Genomic DNA, 22,471 nt, shown 5'->3' with positions numbered 1-22,471 from the left:
AACTTGTCGCCCTATTTGTAGATGGGACACACCATACCTTCCATCCATTCCTCCGGTAATACTTAGTGGACCGGTAGGATGGTGACCATTAAGGTCCCCAAGAAATATTCGGGGTTCTGAGTGGGAGTGGGAGTGCTGGAGAGCAAAAGTTGAGCAAATTGTATGAACACTTCACTTTTTTGCGCTCCGTCTTGAAAGGGATATATAATGCACTAAACAACAAAACAAAGCTGGTTAAATTTGAACTTTGTGTTTCTTTTTATAGCCTTGCAAACTTGTCCGTTTTTATGAATTGAACAGTCCCTTTTTAAAATAAAGTTCAGTAAATTACAGATTGATCCGCATTAAGCGCCTAATTTTAATGTGGGACAATCTGTAATTAACTGATCTTTATTTTATTATTTACATCTACCGTCTACCCCCGTTGGTTTGACCTCATCTAATCTGAACACTTTTTAATTTGACCCCCTCTAATCTGCACATCGTTCAAACTAAAAATGGTTCAAACGTCATTCTGCTCATGGAACGGGGTGAAACGGAACGCAGATTCAAAACAAAACAGCAAAAAGGGTTGCCATCAGTGTGTTTTTCGATGCCCACAGGGTTACTAGAAGTTCAGATTAAAAAATGAACCCCGTTGGTTTGCATGAGGTGTCGTTCAAACCAACGGGGGTAGACGGTATAATAAACCAGTTGTAAGAATTTTAAAACCTTATTCAGATTCAGTATCATTAAATTTAGTTTGCTCAATAATTTTTCAATCTTAAAATATTGAATCTGGGTTGATCAATTTTAATTTGGTCTTTTGAACATGTTTTACAAAATTTAGTAGTTTCATGTAAAAATTTCGTTTACGGAGCTTGGTACAGGTCACAGGTCCCTTCGGTGTGTTTTAAGAATATTTGTTTGGAATCGTCCTTAATAGAAAAATATGATACAACATGCTTAACCACCCTTTCGGGCTATCATCTTGATGATACTCTGAATGATACAATTGTTGATGTTATCGTCGACTTATGATACATTTTTATTAGGGATATGCATTGTACCAATAGAAATACACTAGAACTCCAATGGCGCTGTAGTCACTTTTCTCATTTAGTTATTTTAATAACTTTAATTGCAATAATTTACCATTTTTAAGCGGCCATCTTGTAGAGGCCCTTTTGTTTTGATAAACAAAATTATCTTGACACTTCTAGCACCACTGCTGACGCTGTAAGGGTGTGGCAAACTAGATGTTAGTCAAACGAATAGTCGCGACATTGTACTTACACTCCCGATCAAAAGTTTGGGGTCACCCCTTCAAAAACATGTCATTTTTTTAGGCCCATATCTTTGCCAATTTGCGTCCGATTTCAAAACCCTAGGTCTCATTCAAAAGATAATAAGTCAAAGAAACTTTGAACATGATTTAAAAGAAACTTTTTCAAAAAAATTTGTATGTAAACTTAACCCAAAGTTTCCGAATTTTCTAAAAAATGAATATAAACTTACGGCAGTGTCGCTGGAATTTGGGTAGACCAAATTTTAAGATGAGAGCGGTAATATGACCCATTTTCTATTAACTTTCGACTGCTTTTTACAAAACTTAGTTGAAAAATCTAGAAAAAAGTTATTAAGTAAATTAACTCTTCATGTCATCGACCAAAAGTTTGGGGTCACCCCTCAATGTATCAGCCAAAAGTTTGGGGTAAGTTTCGTAAAACAAGGAAAAGTGATTTGTTGATATCTTTGTCATCTTTCATTCAATTTTAATTCTTCCTGGCTTATTTGATACAAAATGAATGATACTAATACTGCATAGACATTGAACCACACATATTTGTTGAAATTTACATACTAAAACTTAACGTAAGGTTGCCTCATTTTTTGAAGTGTGGTGAAATGTGTCAACTTCACATAAAAGTTTTGTCGTTAAAATCGTTAAATACGTTAAGTTAAAGACATCAAACGTAAAATTAGTTAATTATTTTTGAAATGAGCCAAAAAGAATTAAAATTGAGTTAAGTTTACAAACAATTTTTTTTTTTGAAAAAGTTTCTTTTAAATCATGTTCAAAGTTTGTTTGACTTATTATCTTTTGAATGAAACCTAGGGTTTTGAATTGGACACAAATTGGCGGAGATATGGGCCTAAAAAATGACATGTTTTTGAGGGGGTGACCCCAAACTTTTGATCGGGAGTGTATGTGGCTAGTTATTCTACTATTGTACCTGATTTTATTCAAAAGAATGGATGAACAGTGATCAATTTCCCCCAGATTACGGTACGGTTCTCTATCTTTCTTTGAATCTTTGCGCACATGCGCACTAACGCATGCACCGGTATGATATAATACCGGCGCCGAAGACACACAACACAAACAAACCAATGATTTGCAAATTCAAATAAAGACTCATAAAATTTTGATTGATGTTGGCACTGGACAGAGCCGTTGAGAGCTGATAATTCAATTTACTTCTTGCCATTTATGAGGGAGATACTTCAGACATAGAGGCTTATAAGTGATGAGTTCTCAAAACTTGTGTTGCCCGCCAATCTGCAACACATACGTACGTACATATACAAAACCAGTCCACGCCATGTCTGAAGGAAGAATTTATCGAATGGAGATATGTACACAGCATTTTTTTTTTAATCAGTGAGAATTTGCTGTTCTTAGATTTGTTACCATTTTACCCAGGCAAAAGTCATAAAATGATTTTCATATGAATCTATAGAAATACTTTTGCCGATGATGTTGGAGAAGTTCCTCATATTCTGAAATTTAAGACCCAAACTCATCGCACGGAATAAAATGTTTGACCATATTCGCTTTGAATAATACATTCCTCTAGGCGTAGCGTGACTTACTAGTCGATGTTTGTATGTGAAGGCAAAGGCATACACAAAATATCACGCGCAGTTGGGGGGCCAGTTGATAACGAACTCCGCTTGCAGAAAGGTGTGCTCCATCAGTGGCGAAATTCGACAAATTCCAAGTGCAGAGCTTTTAACTTTAAAATCGGCAATGTATTCAACTACCAACGGAACACCGTGGGAAGCCGTTTACTCGGTTCGCGTAGTGGACTTCCGCTCGGACACCGTTAGCGTCCCAACGGCCAGCATGCGTAAGGCCATGTACGAAGCCGAGGTAGGTGACGACGTCTACGGTGAAGACCCCACGGTGAACGAACTAGAACGACGAGCGGCTGCGCTGTTCGGAAAGAAGGCAGCGCTGTTCGTGCCGAGTGGTACCATGGGCAATCTACTGGCCGTGATGGTTCACTGCAACAGGCGAGGCGCCGAAGCGATTGTCGGTGATATGGCCCATGTGTTCCTCTACGAACAGGGTGGATCGGCTCAACTTGCCGGGGTTTTGCTGAACAACATCAAGAACAAGTCGGACGGAACGTTCTGTCTTGATGAATTGCAGAACAAGTTCCGTGGGTTCGATGTCCATGAGCCGAATACCGAACTGGTGTTGATCGAAAACACCCACAACATGTGCGGTGGGAAAGTTCTGCCACTGCAGTGGATGGAGGATTTGTCTAAAATCTGCAAGGAAAAGTCCATTAAGCTACATATGGATGGAGCACGCGTATTCAATGCGGCGGAGCACCTAAAGGTACCGGTTTCTCGTGTGGTGCGCGATGTCGACTCCGTTTGCTTCTGTCTGAGCAAAAGTCTAGCCTGCCCCGTCGGATCGATGTTGGTCGGATCGAAGGAATTTATTAAGCAGTAAGTAGCAATTGACTGGATTTTTTTTAATGTCGTGTAGCGGGTTTCCAATTACCGTAAAATGGGGTACAATTACTATTTTTTTTTTCAACAAATAATTTACAGAATAAAAACACTTCTAAAAACTTAGATTAGTGTAAAAGTATCAAAGGCGTTTTGCCTTCTACACGCTAACGCCGCTCAGCACTAAAATGCATAATTTCCAGACTACACCAAAAATGTGTAGGGTAATTGTTCCCTTCGTTGTGGTAGTACCTAATGTTGCAGTAGTGGCAATTGAGCACTTTTTCGACTGAAATGTTACCAAAAAGCATTTTTAATAGATGTATTATGCTTAAATTATGAGATTGCACGATTTGTGTGCTTAAGATTTGCCCAAAACCCTATTTAAAAAAAATATTTTCTTTAAATTTTTTGTTGCTGTGTTCCTATTGTTGCGGTAGTGTTCCTAATGTTGCGGTATCCCATATGATTTCAATGGGATACCGCAACAATAGGAACCAAAATTAAATTTTACCTCCATAATAGGAACAGTGTGCCTAATGTTGTGGTAAGCGATTTATGATCGAAAACAGAGAGAAACGATAGTTTTTATATTTTTCCAAGCAAATTTGGATAGAAAACTACCAACTAACGTTTTGCAACCCTTCATTTGATGGTACGATCATTGTTTTTAAAATAAATTTACCTTAATACCACAACGATGGGCACACTTACCCTAACCCTTGCACATTCACAAAATCAGCTCCTGTGTCCGCAAAATCGTTAAATTCGCAAATATTGTTAGGTTTACTAGTGACCTTGGAAAACAAAAAAAAAATATCGACATTTCGCATCTAGACAAATGTACGAGCTGTTTTTGAGAATGTGTAACTGTAACACATTTTCGTGTGGTCTGGAAATTATGCACTTATGAGTAGGGCTTACACATTTTAGTGCTGAGCGGTGTTACTGTGTATAATTTCTTGGCACCTAAAAGGTAACACTTTTTTGAATTGGTAATTTGAACGGGGAATGTTGAGGACACTCGGGCCGAAAGTTGAAGTCTCTTAGACAAAGGAGTAAAATTCTCTCTAATGCACCCCTAAAGTCAAAAGTGGATTCGATTGTGAAAATAAATTAAGGTGACAATTTTTGACAAAATTGTTTGAATAATAGTGGTTTTGGAGGTACTGCTCAAAAATATATCCACCAAAAAGCATTATTTGTATAAAAACAAATATTTGAGTTGATATACAGTAAGTACTGTTATTAATGTTATGCGTAATCTCGATAGTTTGGTTACCTTCGATATTTAAATAAACAGGTTTTGAACGTAACAGTTTAAAACACATCAAACTATAAGAGAATTGCATACTTTTTGGCGTTCATCGGTGTATGGAGTTATTTATTGTTTTGATTTACATATGCCTTTTGCTAAACTGATTGATAGTTATCAGATAAAATGTGAAATGCCTTCTGATAATAAAAATTATGTATAAAATTACCTACAATACCAAAGCTACCCCGCTTTAGCTTACTAACGTGCACAGGGGAGCACAAACATGTAATTAGTTTATAGTAGGGCTATTCGCAAGAGGATTAGCCATGATTTCCTGGTACACTGAAACCACAGACAAACAGACGTAACACTTCGAACATTTTTCGATTCAAATCATAGTCACGGAAACATATTCGCCCAATGCTAAAAGGACTAAGTTTGGCCGACCACCAACTAGGTGGCGGTAGTGAGCAAACGTCAAACTCGAACAAAAACTATGCGAGCGCCACGGTTGGGCAGTTGGCCAACTATCAAATTTTGAAAAAGACCGTTAAATCGGTGTACGATGAGAATTATCAGTCTGTTATTGTCTGTGCTGAAACCTTTTTGTGCAGGTTATTTTATGCCCTCCATGAAAAGAAGGAGAGCTATTCAGAACCAATATTGTGCATAACAAAATGTAGTAATGACGGTGACTTTGGCAACGCACTAAGGGGATTCAGGTGGCCAAAAATCGAAAATTGACTTTTTTAAATTTAAGATTTACCTTCGGTAGTTGAAAGTAGACCTCTTGGACCAGTAAACCCTAGAATATTAGTTTGCCAATCCCTATACTTATCGAGCTATTGGTAGCAGAATGAGACCATTGCCGATTTTTGGTAAAACTAATGAAATGTTTTACTTAACATATCTTTGGCTTAAATAAAAAATGTCATACTTTTAAAGTAGTTTCTAAAAGCTTACTTATAAACCATTCGAATGACGTATTAGACGTAGAAATGTTGCTTGTAATACTACTAAATGATACCACATTAAAAAAATCAAATTTTCTCCATACAGACCGTACCATACAAAAAAAGTTTCTCAAAGTTTCGCTTCGGGACTATTTCTCTGTCTTTGTTTAGGATCCCTGGGAGACATTGAAATCAAATTTGGCTGCTACTAGCTGCTATTCTGCAATTCCAATCAAGTTGCCAGTGATGATTGAGATATTGCTAAATGAAATCACCCTATTGGCCATTAAATACCTCTGATGCAACATTTGGCCGTCATGGCCGCTTTTCTCGGTAGATCAATCATAGTGCATTTGGTCTTAGATCTCTTAGCGAAGCGTGTTTTTACGAACTGGAATACAATTTGTAAATATGAACAGAAATCCTTAAACGCCTAAAAGTATGCAATGCCCTTATAATTTCATGCTGTTTGAAACTGTCGTGTTAAAACAACCTGTTCAACGTGTTTTTCATATTTTTAAGCATAAACCCTATGAATAGGAGCAAGACATTATGAAATTGACGCAAAAATATTTTTGACCACCTGTTTGTATGGAGTCGCCCCATAGTGCAACGGTGGTCATGGGACGTTTATAGGAGAGAACAGGGGTCCTCACGGGGTACATACATAGGTACATTTATTTGTTCAACATCATTAAGACAAGATATAATCAACAATAGTACGCCACAATACTCGGCCACCTTCTGGATGCTGGGTTCGCCGTAAAGTGCAGCGAGCTCGTGGGTCATTCTTCTCCGCCACACACCGTTCTCCTGCACACCGCCGAAGATCGTCATTAGCACCCGTCGCTCAAAAACTCCGAGTGCTTGCAGGTCCTCCTCGAGCATGGTCCATGTCTCGTGCCCGTAGAGGATTACCGGTCTTATTAGCGTTTTGTACATGGTGCATTTGGTGCGTGGGTGAATCTTTTTCGACCGCAGTTTCTTCTGGAGCCCGTAGTAGGCCCGACTTCCGCTGATGATGCGCCTCCGAATTTCACGGCTCACGTTGTTGTCAGCCGTCAGTAAGGATCCGAGGTAGATGAATTCCTCCACCACCTCGAAAGTATCCCCGTCTTTCGTAACATTACTACCCAGACGGATCCGGTCGTGTTCGGTTCCGCCTACCAGCATGTACTTTGTTTTTGAGGCATTCACCACCAGTCCGACCTTTGCTGCTTCGCGTTTCAGGCGGGTGTACAGTTCTGCCACCGTTCCAAATGTTCTAGCGATTATGTCCATGTCGTCCGCAAAGCACACAAATTGACCGGATTTTGTGAAAATCGTTCCCCGGCTGTTGAGCCCGGCTCGTCGCATCACACCTTCCAGAGCGATGTTGAAGAGTAGGCATGAGAGTCAGTCACCTTGTCGCAGTCCCCGGCGAGATTCGAATGAACTGGATAGTTCATCGTTACTTTAATCAGTCTAGTCAGCTTCCCAGGAAAGCCGTTTTCGTCCATGATTCTCCATAGCTCTGCGCGGTCGATACTGTCGTATGCCGCTTTGAAGTCGATGAACAGGTGATGCGTTGGAACCTGGTATTCACGGCATTTCTGGAGGATTTGCCGTACGGTAAAGATCTGGTCCGTTGTCGACCGGCCGTCGATGAAGCCGGCTTGATAACTTCCCACGAAAGCCGCGTAGTCGCCGGCTAAGAATAGGACTACTAACCCGACCAGAAGCACATAATAAGACCATAACAAACCATGACAACTGTTGTTAGTCATAATAATAGTTGAAATAATTCTGTTATAAGGATTTCTCCGTGTGAATGTTTATAACAAAATTATATAAACATTCACACTAAGAATAAATCGCAGAATTCGGTGAAATTTCACCGAAATCTCAACAGCAGAACTTTCGGTAAACCGTTCGGTGATTTTCAGATTCACAGAACAATCTGTGAAAATTGAAAATGCTTATCTGTCAAGTTCACCGAAGGTTTCGGTGATTTGTTTTACAGGTTTTCTGTGAAATTATTATTTATTTTTGTAGATTTCACAAAACTTTCGGTGATTTTTCATTTGAATAATTTGCAGATCATCGAACTTTTCAGAATATTTTTTCAGTTTTCTTGAATCAAAATCAAAACTTAATTTTATTTCCATCGAATTTATTTGAAATTTGAATAGTCATTGTTATATTGATCTGTAAATAAATCGGGGTCATGACACACATATACCGAGAAGAAAGGGATCGTTCATGTGGCGATGTAACGCGGTGATGGCACTTCAACGAGGCAGAAGCAATAACTACAAGTAAATACATATTATTAATGTGCAATTGAAACTTTCTGAAAATACTAACCTGCCTGTCGTCCTGCTACTGCAGATGATCTGAAATTTCTTATATTTTTCTACCTTTTTGTCTTCAGTTTATCGATTTTGAAGGAGGCAAACTGACCAACAATTCAATAGAAGAAAACAATCATTTCTGTTTTGACAATGCGTTTGAGATGGCCGACTACTACTTTCACAGAAATTCGGTGGAAATTGTAGCGTGCGGTAAAAATTTGGATGTTCACCGAACCGTAATGTAAAAATTTCACAGAATACGGTAAATTATTTGCTCTCACCGAATATTCAGTGAAATTTTGACAGTTAGATAGGAAAACATTGTATTTTACAGAAATATCTGTAAAAGCATGTTTCACAGTTGAAATTCGGTGAAATTTTTCACAGAATTCTGCGATCTATTCTTAGTGTGTTTGTTATAATATAGTTACAACATTATAACAAATTTTGTATCATTTATTCTAACAGATGTATAATAACATCGCACAGTGTTGGAAATCGATGATTCTGCGATCAAAATTAAATAACTTTTTTTAGGTTGATTCTAGAGGTTTGGTGTGTTCTACAAAGTGTTTCTACACTCGTATTTTGATAAAATGTAATTAATGGTTAATCTCCCTAGAAGTGAGATAAACATTTTATTTTTTTTTTTCAAAAAACAATTTTAGAATTTTGACGTTTTCAGCAAAGTTGTAGCTCATAATAAGAGAAAAAATATCGTAGAGCATGTTAAAGCTCCACCTCTTACGGTTTTCGAGACATGGAGATTTTTGTTCGAAGTATCCCCAACTAACAATCACTCATTTAATAGACACCATTATGACGAAATAATTCAGCATAATGTTGAATAATATTTGAATTATTTTCACGTACAACCTATGTTCGGGTTTTGTTCACACAAATTTGGAGAAGTTATAAAGCATCATGTTGTGCATCAACTTATTTTTTGTTCTTAAAAGCGTTTTTCAAACATACAGCGTTTTTCAAACATACGTTTTTCAAACATACACGTATTCATTCATTTTTCTGTCACTGACAATTTTCACTGAGAAATAAAACTGGACCGTAACTCCCGATTATACTTCCAATCACCTCATAACTTACGTATAGTAGTTAATTAAAATATTAATTATGTTCTCTGTTTGTCCATCAAGCCGGATGGTGCGTCTGTTAACAGAAATTGGACATTTAACGACGTGCGAAAAAATATTCGTGACAGAGAATTGAATGTAAAAAGAGAGACATTCAGCTGACAATGAATGTGGCCAAACACGAATGAAAAAATGAGAATGTCAATCTTCACTTTCAATCTTCGAATTTTTTACTCTCTGCTCACAACAGGAGTTCTCGCTCTCATGTTAAGAACACCTATTATGAATTAAGAATTACATATGAAATTACCTTAACCCGGATTAGAACTCGAGACCTGTTGATTGCCAGCCGCATGCCTTCCTATCTGCGCCATCCTAGAGATGGTGAGATGCAGCACCCAAAGCAAAACATAATCTTCCCATGACTCAATAATGATCACTCCTGAACTTGTGTTCAGCAGTGGTGAATTAGCACAGCACGTGGTAATCAACTAAACAACGCCTTATACTTCAACAGCTGATCAGCCCAAAACACGTGTTTTCTAATCTGATTTCGCTGTCATTATTTTTATCGCACGGCGAGAAAACTTGTATCGAATGCGACCAAAAAGTGTTGGTCCTTATTGAAGATATTGTTTCCATACGAACTAATTGCGATATGAATATGTTCTTATTTTTATTATTAAATATCGGTCTTTAAAAATGAATGACAATATGTGGTGCGGTATGGTCTTGGACATGGTGCATTCACAGCATCTGTTCAGGTAATCTACTCATGCTCAGTCGAAGAATCCGTTAAGCATTTTTTTATTTATGCTTTTGTCATGGAATCTTGATATTACCCAAGTAACCACAAGCATTATATCATTGCACGAATTAGACTGAATATCAACCTTTGCAATGCGAAATGCAGTAATTCCACACTTGTCATGCAATAATCCTTTAGATTGGCATTATCAATGTAATGATGCATTACATTTTTCTTTACATTAGTGTTCGCGCCCAAACCGCTCCGGCAGCCACGTGGTCAGTAACATCTTCAACCGATCACAGCAACTCATTCAAATCCCCATATTGTGCCAAGGACGCCTCACCACACACCACCGCATCGACGTCGTCACCATGGCAGCAGCTTCGGGAAGGTTTCAAACTGCTGTCATGGCCTATAAAAACCACCAAGTTCCTAGCGTAGCCATACAGTCCACTTCGACCTGGCAAAGGGTCAAGAAAGAAATAAAACGTTAAGTAGTGAATTAACCGCCATCTTTCTCCTGCGAAAGACTTTCCCCTTCCCATTATCTTTCCGAGGAAAGATCTACCCCTGACCATTTCCCTTGGGGCAACCAGGCGCCCCAACATTTGGTCCGAACCGAACCGGATACCATCCCATGGACGACCGATCTAGTCCGTAGTTCCCGTCGTCGGCGTCCTGCACAGAGGAGTGCAAGAAAAGAAGCCGTTCCATCCCGACTCACGTGCGCGTGATAGAAGAATTTCCAGAATGACAGCCACCGAGAAGCTGATCTGCCAACGAAACCGAATTGAGGAGGAAGTCAAGCTGCTTCAGAATCAAATTCGAGGGAGCTGCATACCAAGTACTGAACGTGTGAAGAAATTTGAAACTGATCTCCAGCACCACTACCAGGAATATCAGAGAGTGTACTCCAAGCTTCTCTCTACACTCCCAGCCAGCAGATACGACGAGCTTGACGAGGATTCCCTGCACTTCGATGCCATCCATACCGATGCCTGCGTACTGGTGGAAACTTTGATGCTTTCCTACCCGTCCACCGGTAACCCCAAACGGTGCACCCAAACGCCATCCCCAACATGTTTTCCCACCAACCGCACGCCACGCCGGCGTATCAAGCGGTTTCGAAGTCGATCGCCGAGTACAACGATGGAACAGCCCGTTCCCACCGTTGCCCACCAGGAGCAGCATCCTCCGAATCCAACCGACACTAGCCAGAAGGATTCCCGTTTCGGCGAGGAGTCATCCGAAAATGTCACCAGCAACATTGACGTTTCTCCATCTGTTCCATTCCAAGCCTTCTTTGATGATAATTGCGCCATCGCCGAGTCGAAGAGTCAGCCAAAAGAAAACCATCAGACACCACCGCCAAGAGAAAAGCCCACCAGAGACAACCCGATGGCAAAACAGTTCCCATCCCCTCCGAACAAGAAGAAGATGGGTCCGTTATCCACCAACCCGATCCAAGCCGTGGAGCCTCCATGTGACGAAATTTCCTTCAAGAAGATTAACGTCCCTCCGAATCCCAAGCGATCTTTGCTGATCCGAGATATCCCTCCAATGAAACAACCGATCCCGAAGACCGCCGGTACCAGTCGGTCAACAGAGCCAGCCCAAGCGTCTACCAGTGCCCACCTAGTATCCAAGCCATTTCAAATACCCGCCGGTGCCAGTTCGGTAGTTGACCCTCTCGAGAAGCTCTGGATCATTGCGGACCCCCAGTTCGAGCCACCACCGATATGCGTCTACGAATATTCCCATCCCGACCTAAAGCCGAAGAAACCACCAGACGGTCAATCCAAGCATCATCAACCCAGTGAAGTTATCCCGGAGTACGTGTCCCGAACGCACCCATCCAGGAACCCGGAGGAGAACGCACAGTACAACCCCCATCTTCTAACTGGACCTGTTTTTCGACCGATGCCAGCCACGATGTCCCATGTTTATCAAGAAACACCAAAACTAACAACGCCACCAGAAGATACCGTCATCAGGATGCCAGTTCTTCGACAGGAGTACCTTCCAGGCCGGGGGCAGTATGTTCGCGCCCAAACCGCTCCGGCAGCCACGTGGTCAGTAACATCTTCAACCGATCACAGCAACTCATTCAAATCCCCATATTGTGCCAAGGACGCCTCACCACACACCACCGCATCGACGTCGTCACCATGGCAGCAGCTTCGGGAAGGTTTCAAACTGCTGTCATGGCCTATAAAAACCACCAAGTTCCTAGCGTAGCCATACAGTCCACTTCGACCTGGCAAAGGGTCAAGAAAGAAATAAAACGTTAAGTAGTGAATTAACCGCCATCTTTCTCCTGCGAAAGACTTTCCCCTTCCCATTATCTTTCCGAGGAAAGATCTACCCCTGACCATTTCCCTTGGGGCAACCAGGCGCCCCAACAATTAGGGTACATTAAAGGGTGATATACGACAGTTCAATAATTCAACACTGCAAAAACTAAATAAATGCAATGTACAAACTAGAAAATATTGCTCTAACAATACAATTATAAAAGCTTTACTCTAATGGTAAACAAACGAAATCAAGAAGAGTGAACAACTTTACGGTCAACTCTAGCGGTTTTCAACACTGCTGGTTCGACTTCCTACCAACTTAATCCCCGTTTGAACCACCGATCGACAACTTTCTTCAGCATAAGATTAGTTTTAGAGATGACCTTTTCTCTTTTCTGTTGACTGCTATCGCATGCCAATAATGAAACCACAATTTGCATAATGAGCAGTGTGCAGTGATTTATCAGAATGTGATTACAGGGATCTATTACACATGACATAGTTGTTTTGTCCTCTACTGCATTGATTCAGACAGAAGAACAGTTTCCTTTTAGTTAATGAAATATCTGTTGTTATCACAGCAGCAGAAACAGTCCAAGGTGACAGCGCGTATGGAACTCATCTAGCGGTCTTCAGCACTTCTGGTTCAACTCCCGACCCGACAACAAAAAAATAATGGTTAAAACTTACAACATTCATGTCTCGATTCATGTGTGGGGGCATTAGTACCGTCGATAACGAAACGGTGCTAAAAATAGATTTTTTTTTTGGTTTTTCTTGTTGCACGTATTAAGCATGTGCAACTGCAAATTTACAGCACATGCATTTATGTTACTTTAGCAATGGCTGTCAACGTGCTGCAATATGTGGCACTAATTTGCTTTTAGTGGGGCCCTTTTCGACTTTAATATTGCTTCAATGATGTGTTTAAAGTAACGCAGCATTATATCCACAATTTTAAATAACACTATAGGGCAAAATAGATGCACTTATATACGGCTTCGTGGTTACTTGGGTGGTTACTTGGGGTGTAAGATGTTTTCTAACTACATAAACGGTAAAATTTCGAACATGTATCGAAGTATTCAGAGCATTAAGTAGGTTTATTATTTGAAATTAGATGTTGATAGTTCGAAATTTTAAATAATATATTTCTGTATTTCCAAAAAAAAAACGAAAATTGTTATTTTAGAAGAGAACTAAAGTGTTTTAATTTAATGGCTGATTACGATCAAAACGATCAAATCTGACTATACATGTCAATGGTTGCTCCTCCGTGATTGATCTGAGCTGGTACCAATTGCACTGAGATCCAAATGAATAAGGGCTGGGACACTCCACTTATTCTCAAAGTGCAATTCTAGCAGCTCATACATTTTTTATCAATAACGGCGCCGGCCACGTCCTTATAGTCAGTTAGGAAGGGAAAGGAATGTTATAGTGTGCTGGTTGTTGCTACTAAAGACCGAGATCACCTCTGCATCCCCACAACCAGCACGGACTGGGGTATTTGTTAGATGGAAAGGATGGGAGATCTGGGAGTCACCGTTGGGTCGGTGATGCGATCCATGGATAGGGGTTATTTTTTATAGTGTTCGTGATAGATTGTGTGGTGAATAAGGTGAATAAGATCAAGCGGCACAGTACGCTTTGGTTGCATAACTTGTAGGCGTTATATATACACTGTGCTGTGGATATTGGAAGGTAGGGAAACGAATTTTTGCAATTCGTTTCTGGTTCTAGCGATGGCTATGAACATTAGAGTGGGTTATCGTTTATATGGAAAAATGAAAAATTCAATGGTATCCCATCAGATCAAAGCTTTTTTGATCCCATTTCAGGACCCAAATAAGTGTGCAAAATTTGAGCACGATCGGTTATGTCTACGTTTTGCGCATCGCGTTTGAAGTTTGTATGGGGTTTTACAAGGGAAACACACTTTTATGCATTTCTCTCATAACAAGCTCGAATTTCTCTAAAACCATGTAACCGATAAAGTAAAAACATAGCCTAGGGTGTCCTGAAAAAGTTTGTCGAAGACCGCAAAGTGATCTGATGCTTATGAAAAAAGTTATAGCGTTGAAATTGCTTGGTGAAACAGCATGATTTTGTTGCCATTGTTATTCCTCTATATGTTAAAACATAAAGACATGCATGCGGTTCGTTGATTATAACTATTTTCACAAGCATTGGATCGCTTTGCGGTCTTCAACAAAGTTTTTCAGAACATTATAGTTCTGTTGAAAAGTTTCAGACAAACTTTTTCAACTTATGACAAAAATGCAAAAAAGTATGTTTTCTCATACAAAATCCCATACAAATTTCAATTGCAATGCGCAAAGTGTAGACGCAACCAATCGTGCTCAAATTTTGCACAGATACTCAGGACCTGAAACGGAACCAAAAAAGCTTTGATCTGAGAAAACGGTTCCGATGACAAACACTAATGAACATATGAATATACATGAGTTGTATATGTAGAGAAGAGAGAGAGAGAGAAAGTGGATAGAAAGATACAAAGTAAAATGAAACGGACGGGCCAGGGATTGAACCCATGACCTTCTGCATACGAATCAGAAGCGGTATCCACTAGACCACCAAGCCCGTCTGTTTTAATTTAATGGCTGATTACTTAGAAAAAGCACATAACCAATATTTCTTCGAAATAGTTGCACTCGAGTTGAGATTTGGTTTTCAAAATGAATCTTTCTGAAAATAATTGAAACCCATGAAGGAAAACTTATTCTATTTTTTTGGTAACTGTGTTGTATTTGTCATGGGGTGATAATTTTCGCCCCCTTTGTTGTCGTTTCGCCCACTTTGGGAATCACTGCTCTATAGCAACATATAGTTCTACATATCCTTATGTTTCCCTACCGGAACCGGTTCCAGCGTGTCCGGGAAATTCGGCATGTTGTTCTTGTAATCTATGAAAAAACGTCATAAAATTTAGTCATTCAATTAAGGTGAAACATCAAGAAATCCCATTGCAATTTTGCATACAAACTTTAGAAACACAAATCTGACGAACGAAACATCAAACCAAGCCGCACTTGTTTATCCTGGCTTTGCTCACTTGCAAAAAGAGGCAGAATATTTGTTTACGAATTTTCAATATTGGTGCTCTTGAAAACGTGAGTACATTGAACAGCGGCTTGCGGTGAAAATTACTATTCTGAGGGTCAATTTAAATACACAACGCCACTCAATTTGTGCAGACTGAGTTTCGTTTCAATTCAACAGAATTATGTTTTCAATTTTACCATGGACTCGATTTTCAATTATAAAAAGTTTCGGTTGGCAACCGGATTCGAACGGTTCTTGGTTGACATCGCCAGGCTCGCACGCTACCACTCAGCTATTGAACTGGTTGATGTGAGAAGAAACAAAACGCACACAAGAAGCGTTGGTGGGTCGATGATCATGTTTTGCCATGGTAAATTTAAAAACGTTTTTATGCCTGTCATTACTGCAAGCCGCCTTTCAGTGTAGGGGACCAAGTCGGCCATTGTGGCAGCCATGTTTGTGTTCTCTGAAGTTTCTCCTGTAATATGGTTAAACTCTATGATAAGATTGAAGTGGTTCTCTTGGAGAAATACTTGGCGAAATTTCTTCTGGTTTTCGAGTAAAAAATGTTTAATAATTGTGGATAAAAACTGAAATTATTAGAATAGTATATTTTTTGAGATATTTTTTCTGAAACTCTAAATTATTCATAAGCTTTGAGTTGGCTCGAATTTTAAAAAATCTCTGGCTACGCCCTTGGTTTTGTTAGAGTTTTTGTTATTTTAACTACTAACGGTACATGTTTTATAACACCTGTTGTTACTATTAACATGGGACAACTATGCTACACACGGCAGTGCTCGTGATAAGCACTCGCAGAAGCGGGTGAGGCAGCCGTCAGGTGAGGAGCTGTCTGACGGTGCCCGCAAGGCCAGACAGATACTAACCCCGAAAGTCGACAGTAAGGCCGGCAAATCATCGAACCACAGCTTGTCGGGTGGGCCTGAAAAGGCTGGCCCCAATGAGAGTATATTACAGGTGGGGAAGAAGAAGAGATGGCTATGTATTAGTAAGGAAAGAAAAATGTAAACAGAAATAGTGACGTCACTATTTGACACGCGTTCTTATGGGAGCTCGCTTTGCTTGTAGTTGTGACATGTTTTGCACCAGACACGGATCTCACGCACACGAAGTATCTTCTTCCCCACCTTTATTAGACTCTCATTGGGCTGGCCCGTTACGGAAGGATGGAAATAGGGGGTTGCGATCATCGCATTGTTAGGCCCTCAGCAACCATAGAGTAGGTCGAACTAAGGGAGGGGAGGACCTCCCTTAGACGAAGGTCGAGCGGAAGATATAGAAAAAGGTAAAGCCGCAGGTCGAGGAACGCATAACCATGGCGTAAAAAAGTAGGTGTCAAGCGCGAGAAAGGCGACGAGATCGTCATCAAAACCGAACAGTTAAAGTACTCGTACGCAGGCCCGGATTAAGGATTGTGGGGGCCCGGGGCCCGAGCGGATGTGGAGGCCCCTCGGAGAGATGACTAAAAATGTTTTTCCTTATTTTCGAACAGTACTTGAGCAAAATGAAGAATAAAGCTAATGTTTACAACCAAAAAAGGTTTTTGTGGGGGCCCCTAAAATGTGGGGGCCCGGGGCCCGGCCCCCCCCCCGGCCCCCCCTTAGATCCAGCCCTGCTCGTACGTCTTGAAGGCGATGCGAAGCGACGCCAAGCTCGTGGATCTGGGAGCCAACGTGCGCAGTATCAGACGTACTCGTACGGGCGAGATGATCCTGGAGCTGAAGCGCGATATGTACATATGTAGCGCAAGGGTTTGGCGGAAGAGTTTCTTGGCGAAGGGGCAGAGATGAGGGCTCTCACACAAGAGGCGACTCTGAAGGTGAAAAACCTAGACGAAGTTACCAAAGTGGAAGAACTGCGGCACAGTGCGAGGTGCAGGTGGCCACCGCAGCCGTTAGGCTACGGAAGGAGCCGGCGAGGACACTGATAACTTTGATTCAGCTACCTGTGAAGGATGTAAAAAAGGGTATATCATCGTTCCACGAACCACCGGAGGTTTGTTTCAATAGTCTGGAACCAGTACACCAGTCATGGGACTACAAAGGCCCTGACACGAGCAAACTGTGTAGGAGATGCGGCACCGAAAGTGATAAGATACAATGCTGCACGAGTCCACCCATTTGTCTGATCTGTACCGGGAAATCCTTGAACAATAGGCATCCAACGGGGTGTCCAAGGTGCCCGGCCTTTAGGAAAGCCGCAAACCTAAGCCACTGTGACGCGGCTCAGCAACTGTTTTGCCATGCGGTTTCTGAGTGGGGGACGGATATCACCATCATAGCGGACCCATACCGGGTACCTTCCCGCAATAAATACCCTAAAATACCCTGTCCAGGAGTTAGTGTCGACTACCTATGAGGGCTTCGTGGTTATGCCTGGGCCTTGGAATGGGGAATCCGTTTCACGAACCAGCAGTATTCTTAGACAGAACGGTGCGGAGTCCAGATTTGACGTTACTTTTATTAGCCCTGGCCTTACAAGTAGTTAGAACTGGACAGTAGACGATAGCTACACTCACAGCGATCACCTGGCGGTTCACTACTGTATCGACTACAACAACAGCAGGCCGCGTATAGAGGAAGAGGAGGCTAGGCCATGGCCAAGCCCTCGCAGGTGGAAGACATCATACTTCGACGAAAGGGTATTTAAGGAGATGCTCTGCCGTGAACGAAACCTATTCGGTTAAGACGGCGACGAGCTGATAGCGGTGCTCTCGCGTGCGTGCGATGCGAGTCCACTCAGGCGACTCCACTCTATAAATGGGAGGCCACCGACTTACTGGTTGCTTCAAACGAACTCGGACCTATGCCGCGCCTGCCTACGGGTTAGGTGGATGCAGCGAGCACGATCTGAAGAAGAGCGGAACGAACGGTGGGTGGTGTTCGTCGCTACAAAAGCCACGCTGAAGACCGAGATAAGGGCAAGCCACAGATAACAGACGTTTATGCTTATATTGGCAATGTGTGTAAAAATGCTCAACAGCCATTTTGTATGTAACGAGCAGCTGAAACTCATGTGGCAATCATTTAGAGATGGCGCAGTGATCGATAGTCAGTGATCGCTTTCAAGATTGCATGCACTACGCAATTTTACATTCAATATTGTATTCGATCTTGAATGAAACTGGAACTTTGAACTATTTTTGCATTCAAGTTAGATGTAATGTCGCAATAAGTTGAGTAGATGGCGCTAGTGAGCCAACGTATATCGTTTTGAACATTTACACATGATTGTGCGAAAAATTTGTACTAGCATAAACATCTGTTATCTGTGGGCAAACCAAAAGGCCTGCTTTGAGGGTCTGCCAGAGTGCCAATGCGAATGCGTGCGATGATGCCTACACGATCGTGATGGCCAAGACGAGAGGTGTAATGGCTTTTTCCGCGTCATGACCCTAGTCCTTGGCCTCCTTTCGTAGGACAGCCGAGGACTGGGGCTGGCGATGAGGAGAGGTTCATCGATGTGAACCTCGTGGGGATAGCAAAGTCCCTTAGCGTAGGTAAGGCCCCAGATCCGGACGGAGTTCCGAACCTGACCTTAAAAGTAGCTAATGCAGAGGCTCCCGAGATGTTCAGGTCTGCTATGCAGAAATGCCTGGACGAGGGAGTTTTCCCTGAAATATGGAAAAGGCAGAGCCTAATTGGAATGGGGACGGAGAAACCACCCGGAGACCCGTCGGCATATAAACCAATATGCTTGATTGACACGAAGGTACCCGAAAAGATTATCCTCATTAGAATGTTGCTACCGAGGGTGTAAATGGTCTCTCGTGTAGTTAATAGCGCCAGTGGGTAGCCATTGCCGATGCGCTCCTGCGCCTGGGGATAGCCGGGTACCTATATAAGATTCTCGGAAGTTACTTCGGGTCGGAAGTGCTTTCACATAACCTCAGGAGTCCCGCAAGGTTATATCCTGGGGCTGGTGTTATGGAATGTGGTGTTGAGATTATAGTTTCCGGTGGGGTGGAGATCGTCGGCTTGGCTAACGATATTAAGCTGGGAGTATACGGTGAATCTGTCGAAGAAGTGCAGTTGACCACTGACCAATAGATCAAGGTTGTGAAGGAGTGGATGAGATCCAGGAAACTGGAGCTTGCTCACCCCAAAACTGAGGTGGTGGTTGTGAACAACCGAAAGTCGGAGCAGCAAGCGGTGATCAGTGCAGGCGAATGCACTAGGTATCACTTCGAAGCACTCCGTCAAACACTTGGTGATCATCGACGATGAGCTTAACTTCAGTATCCACGTTGATTTTGCCTGCAAAAGAGCCTCCACAGCTATAGTGGCACTGTCCCGTAAGATGTACAATAGCTCTGCGATGTACACAAGTGAGCGCAAGCTTCTGACTAGTGTCGCTACGTCCATACTAAGGTATGACGGGCCGGCGTGGGGCACTGCGCTAATTATCTAAAGCTACCGTGGTAAGCTGGAAAATACTTATAGGCTGATGTGCCTAGGGTTTGCGAGCGCGTACCATACCGTGTCACACGATGCATTCTGGGTCATCACTGGTATGGTGTCTATCGGTATCCTTATCAGGGAAGACATAGGATGCTTCGAAATGCGCAGCACAAGATGGCACAAGAGCCATACGCAGGACTACCAGTTTGGTCTCCATGGTCAAATGGCAGCGCGCGTGGGACAGTTCCACCCTAGGTTCCATCAAACGACGGTGGACCCACAGGTTGATCCTGAGTGTAGATAGTTGGGTTAACAGGCGCCATTGAGAAGTAACATTCCATGATCCTTTCAGGCCATGGTTGCTTCCTCGGTTGCTTCCGACAGTATACTATAAATATATCTACATCGTTTCAGTCATGCGGGTTCTCCCGAAAGTTCGGTTTGTGCTGGTTTAGACGAAACGGCGGAACATGTTTTGTTTGTGTGCCCGCGTTTTCACACAATGCGTGACCACATGCTTGTCACATGCGGGGAGGACACTGCTCCGGACAATCTTGTCCAAAAGATGTGTAGGGATGAGTGTGGCTGAAATGCCGTTTCAACGCCTAGGCTATCACCCACATCGCCTTGGAGCTACAGAGGAGGTGGCGCGTGGACTCGGAGAATGACCAGATCAGACGCTATGCAAGAGGAGGTTCATGGGTTCGGAGTCGGTTACGTAGGTCATACCGATGCCCTGCGGTTGAAATTGGCCCTTACAGCGAAGTGACCGCGGGGATTTCATCCTGGTAGCGTTGCTAACATAGCGTCGGGTTTCTGAGTTGGATCCGAGCCCGCGGTAGGATAGGGATCCACAGTAAAGGCCAGGGCAGGTGGAGGCCACACTGTCAGCAAATTCTTCTGGTGCTCAGCCTTCAGCAAATCAAATCACGTTGCATCTGTTTTTGATGCTTGTAGAACAGTTGGGCGCTGGCGTGGTGGTTGACCCTGCCCGCCTGCCGACGACAAAGGAAGTGGTGAGGACCACTCGAAAAATTGGCTAAACGCCAGCATGCTACCTTGGTTGACTCCCCAAAGCGAGTCATCGATGTTCGTTGCTAGTCTCAGGGGCGTTTCAGGCGATACAAGAAAGTCTCAGGGTGATCCCTGGGGGTCTCAGTGGCGCCACCATTACTGACTTACGATTATACTGGTATAATCGTAATTCAACAATATAGGCGCCACTTCCCACTTTTATTCAACTTTTATACACTCTGTGGTTTATATGTGTGTTAATATATGTGCGTTACTTGGAAGCGTGCTTCAACAGATTTTTGGGCGGAATCTCCTTAAATCGTATCACACAGAGGAGCTTATAAATATTAATCTTAACTTTTTAATCCATTTCAGAGCCCATCGTCTGCGCAAGGCCCTCGGAGGTGGCATGAGACAGGTGGGATTCCTCGCGGCGGCTGCCTTGGTGGCTCTGGATGAGGTTGTACCCAAGCTGGCCCTAGACCATGATCGTACGGCGAGGATCGCGAACGCTATTCACGCTATGAACAGTCCGTTATTTACGGTCGATTTGAAGAACCTGCACTCCAACATCTTGATGGTGCAAATACTGACGCCCAAAATAAAGTCGAGCGATTTTGCTCAACGGTTGAAGGAAGTGCAGGCGGAGGAAATCAAGGGTGGACTCATCGATGGCTCCGGTAAGGGCATTAGCGTCAAACTGAGTGCACGGGACTGGGCGTTTGCACGGATTGTCATTTACACAAACCTGACGGACGAGGATGTGGACCTGGCCATTCGGAAGATAAAATACGTCATTGAAGAGTACCAGACAACACTTGTGTAAATAAAACTTTATGTCGAATAAATGTGACTATAAAATAAAATAAAAAATATAATATGCAATCAATAGGGTAGTGGGCGTATTTTGGCCTGGGGCATGTATACCCACCGTGGATTTTTTTTATTACATTTATTTATCATATAATCTCTACAAAATCTTGGCAAATGATGATTGGAAGTTCCAATAGTCATTTGCCAAGATTTTGTAGAGATTATATATAATCATATATGATAAATGTAATAAAAACCCCAGGATCCACTTCTTCGTTTATACGCTGGTTCGGGTAGGAATTAGACTGGCCCAAATACAAAAATGTCGGAAACTTCCACGGGGCACCCTCTAGAATCGTGCCTTTAGATGAGAAGAACAATCTGTGAAAGATTCAGCTCAATCGGTTAAAAAATGAGCTGGCGCAAATCAGTTGAAGGTTTGTGTGGGATGTTCAGTCCAAATATATGGGAAATCGGATGACCTACAGTCTCTCATTCAGCACGCGGGTTTAGCAAGTTCAATTTGGCTAAGAATTGAAAGAATGGTAGTTGATACCCTAATGCCTGGTTTAGACAGTGCAAGATTTCAAATCAATGAAAAATGCCCAATAGGCTCCTAAAGGCCTATCTCAATTTCTGCATAATTCGATCTAGCATTGAGTAAAACGACATGTTTACTCATTTTTTTTTAAGTATTTCTATTAGGTAAAGCCCATAAAATATATCTTCAAAAATTTTAATAACTTTT

The 22,471-nt window shown here is 42.1% G+C and overlaps 1 protein-coding gene across 1 annotated transcript; it reads left to right on the top strand.

Annotated features, from left to right (window-relative positions):
* The first annotated feature begins 2,897 nt into the window (after window positions 1-2,897).
* Window positions 2,898-21,799, top strand: LOC109432163 (uncharacterized). The gene is made up of 2 exons (XM_019708483.3): window positions 2,898-3,723; window positions 21,286-21,799. The coding sequence occupies exons 1-2, from the start codon at window positions 3,014-3,016 to the stop codon at window positions 21,734-21,736; spliced, it is 1,161 nt and encodes a 386-aa protein (XP_019564028.2). The 5' UTR covers window positions 2,898-3,013; the 3' UTR covers window positions 21,737-21,799.
* Window positions 21,800-22,471: the final 672 nt, after the last annotated feature.

The sequence above is a fragment of the Aedes albopictus genome, chromosome 1 (assembly GCF_035046485.1).
Source record: "Aedes albopictus strain Foshan chromosome 1, AalbF5, whole genome shotgun sequence".
NCBI lineage: Eukaryota > Metazoa > Arthropoda > Insecta > Diptera > Culicidae > Aedes > Aedes albopictus.
The sequence above is the reverse complement of the archived record's forward strand: the minus strand, read 5'-3'. Positions and strand labels throughout refer to the sequence as shown.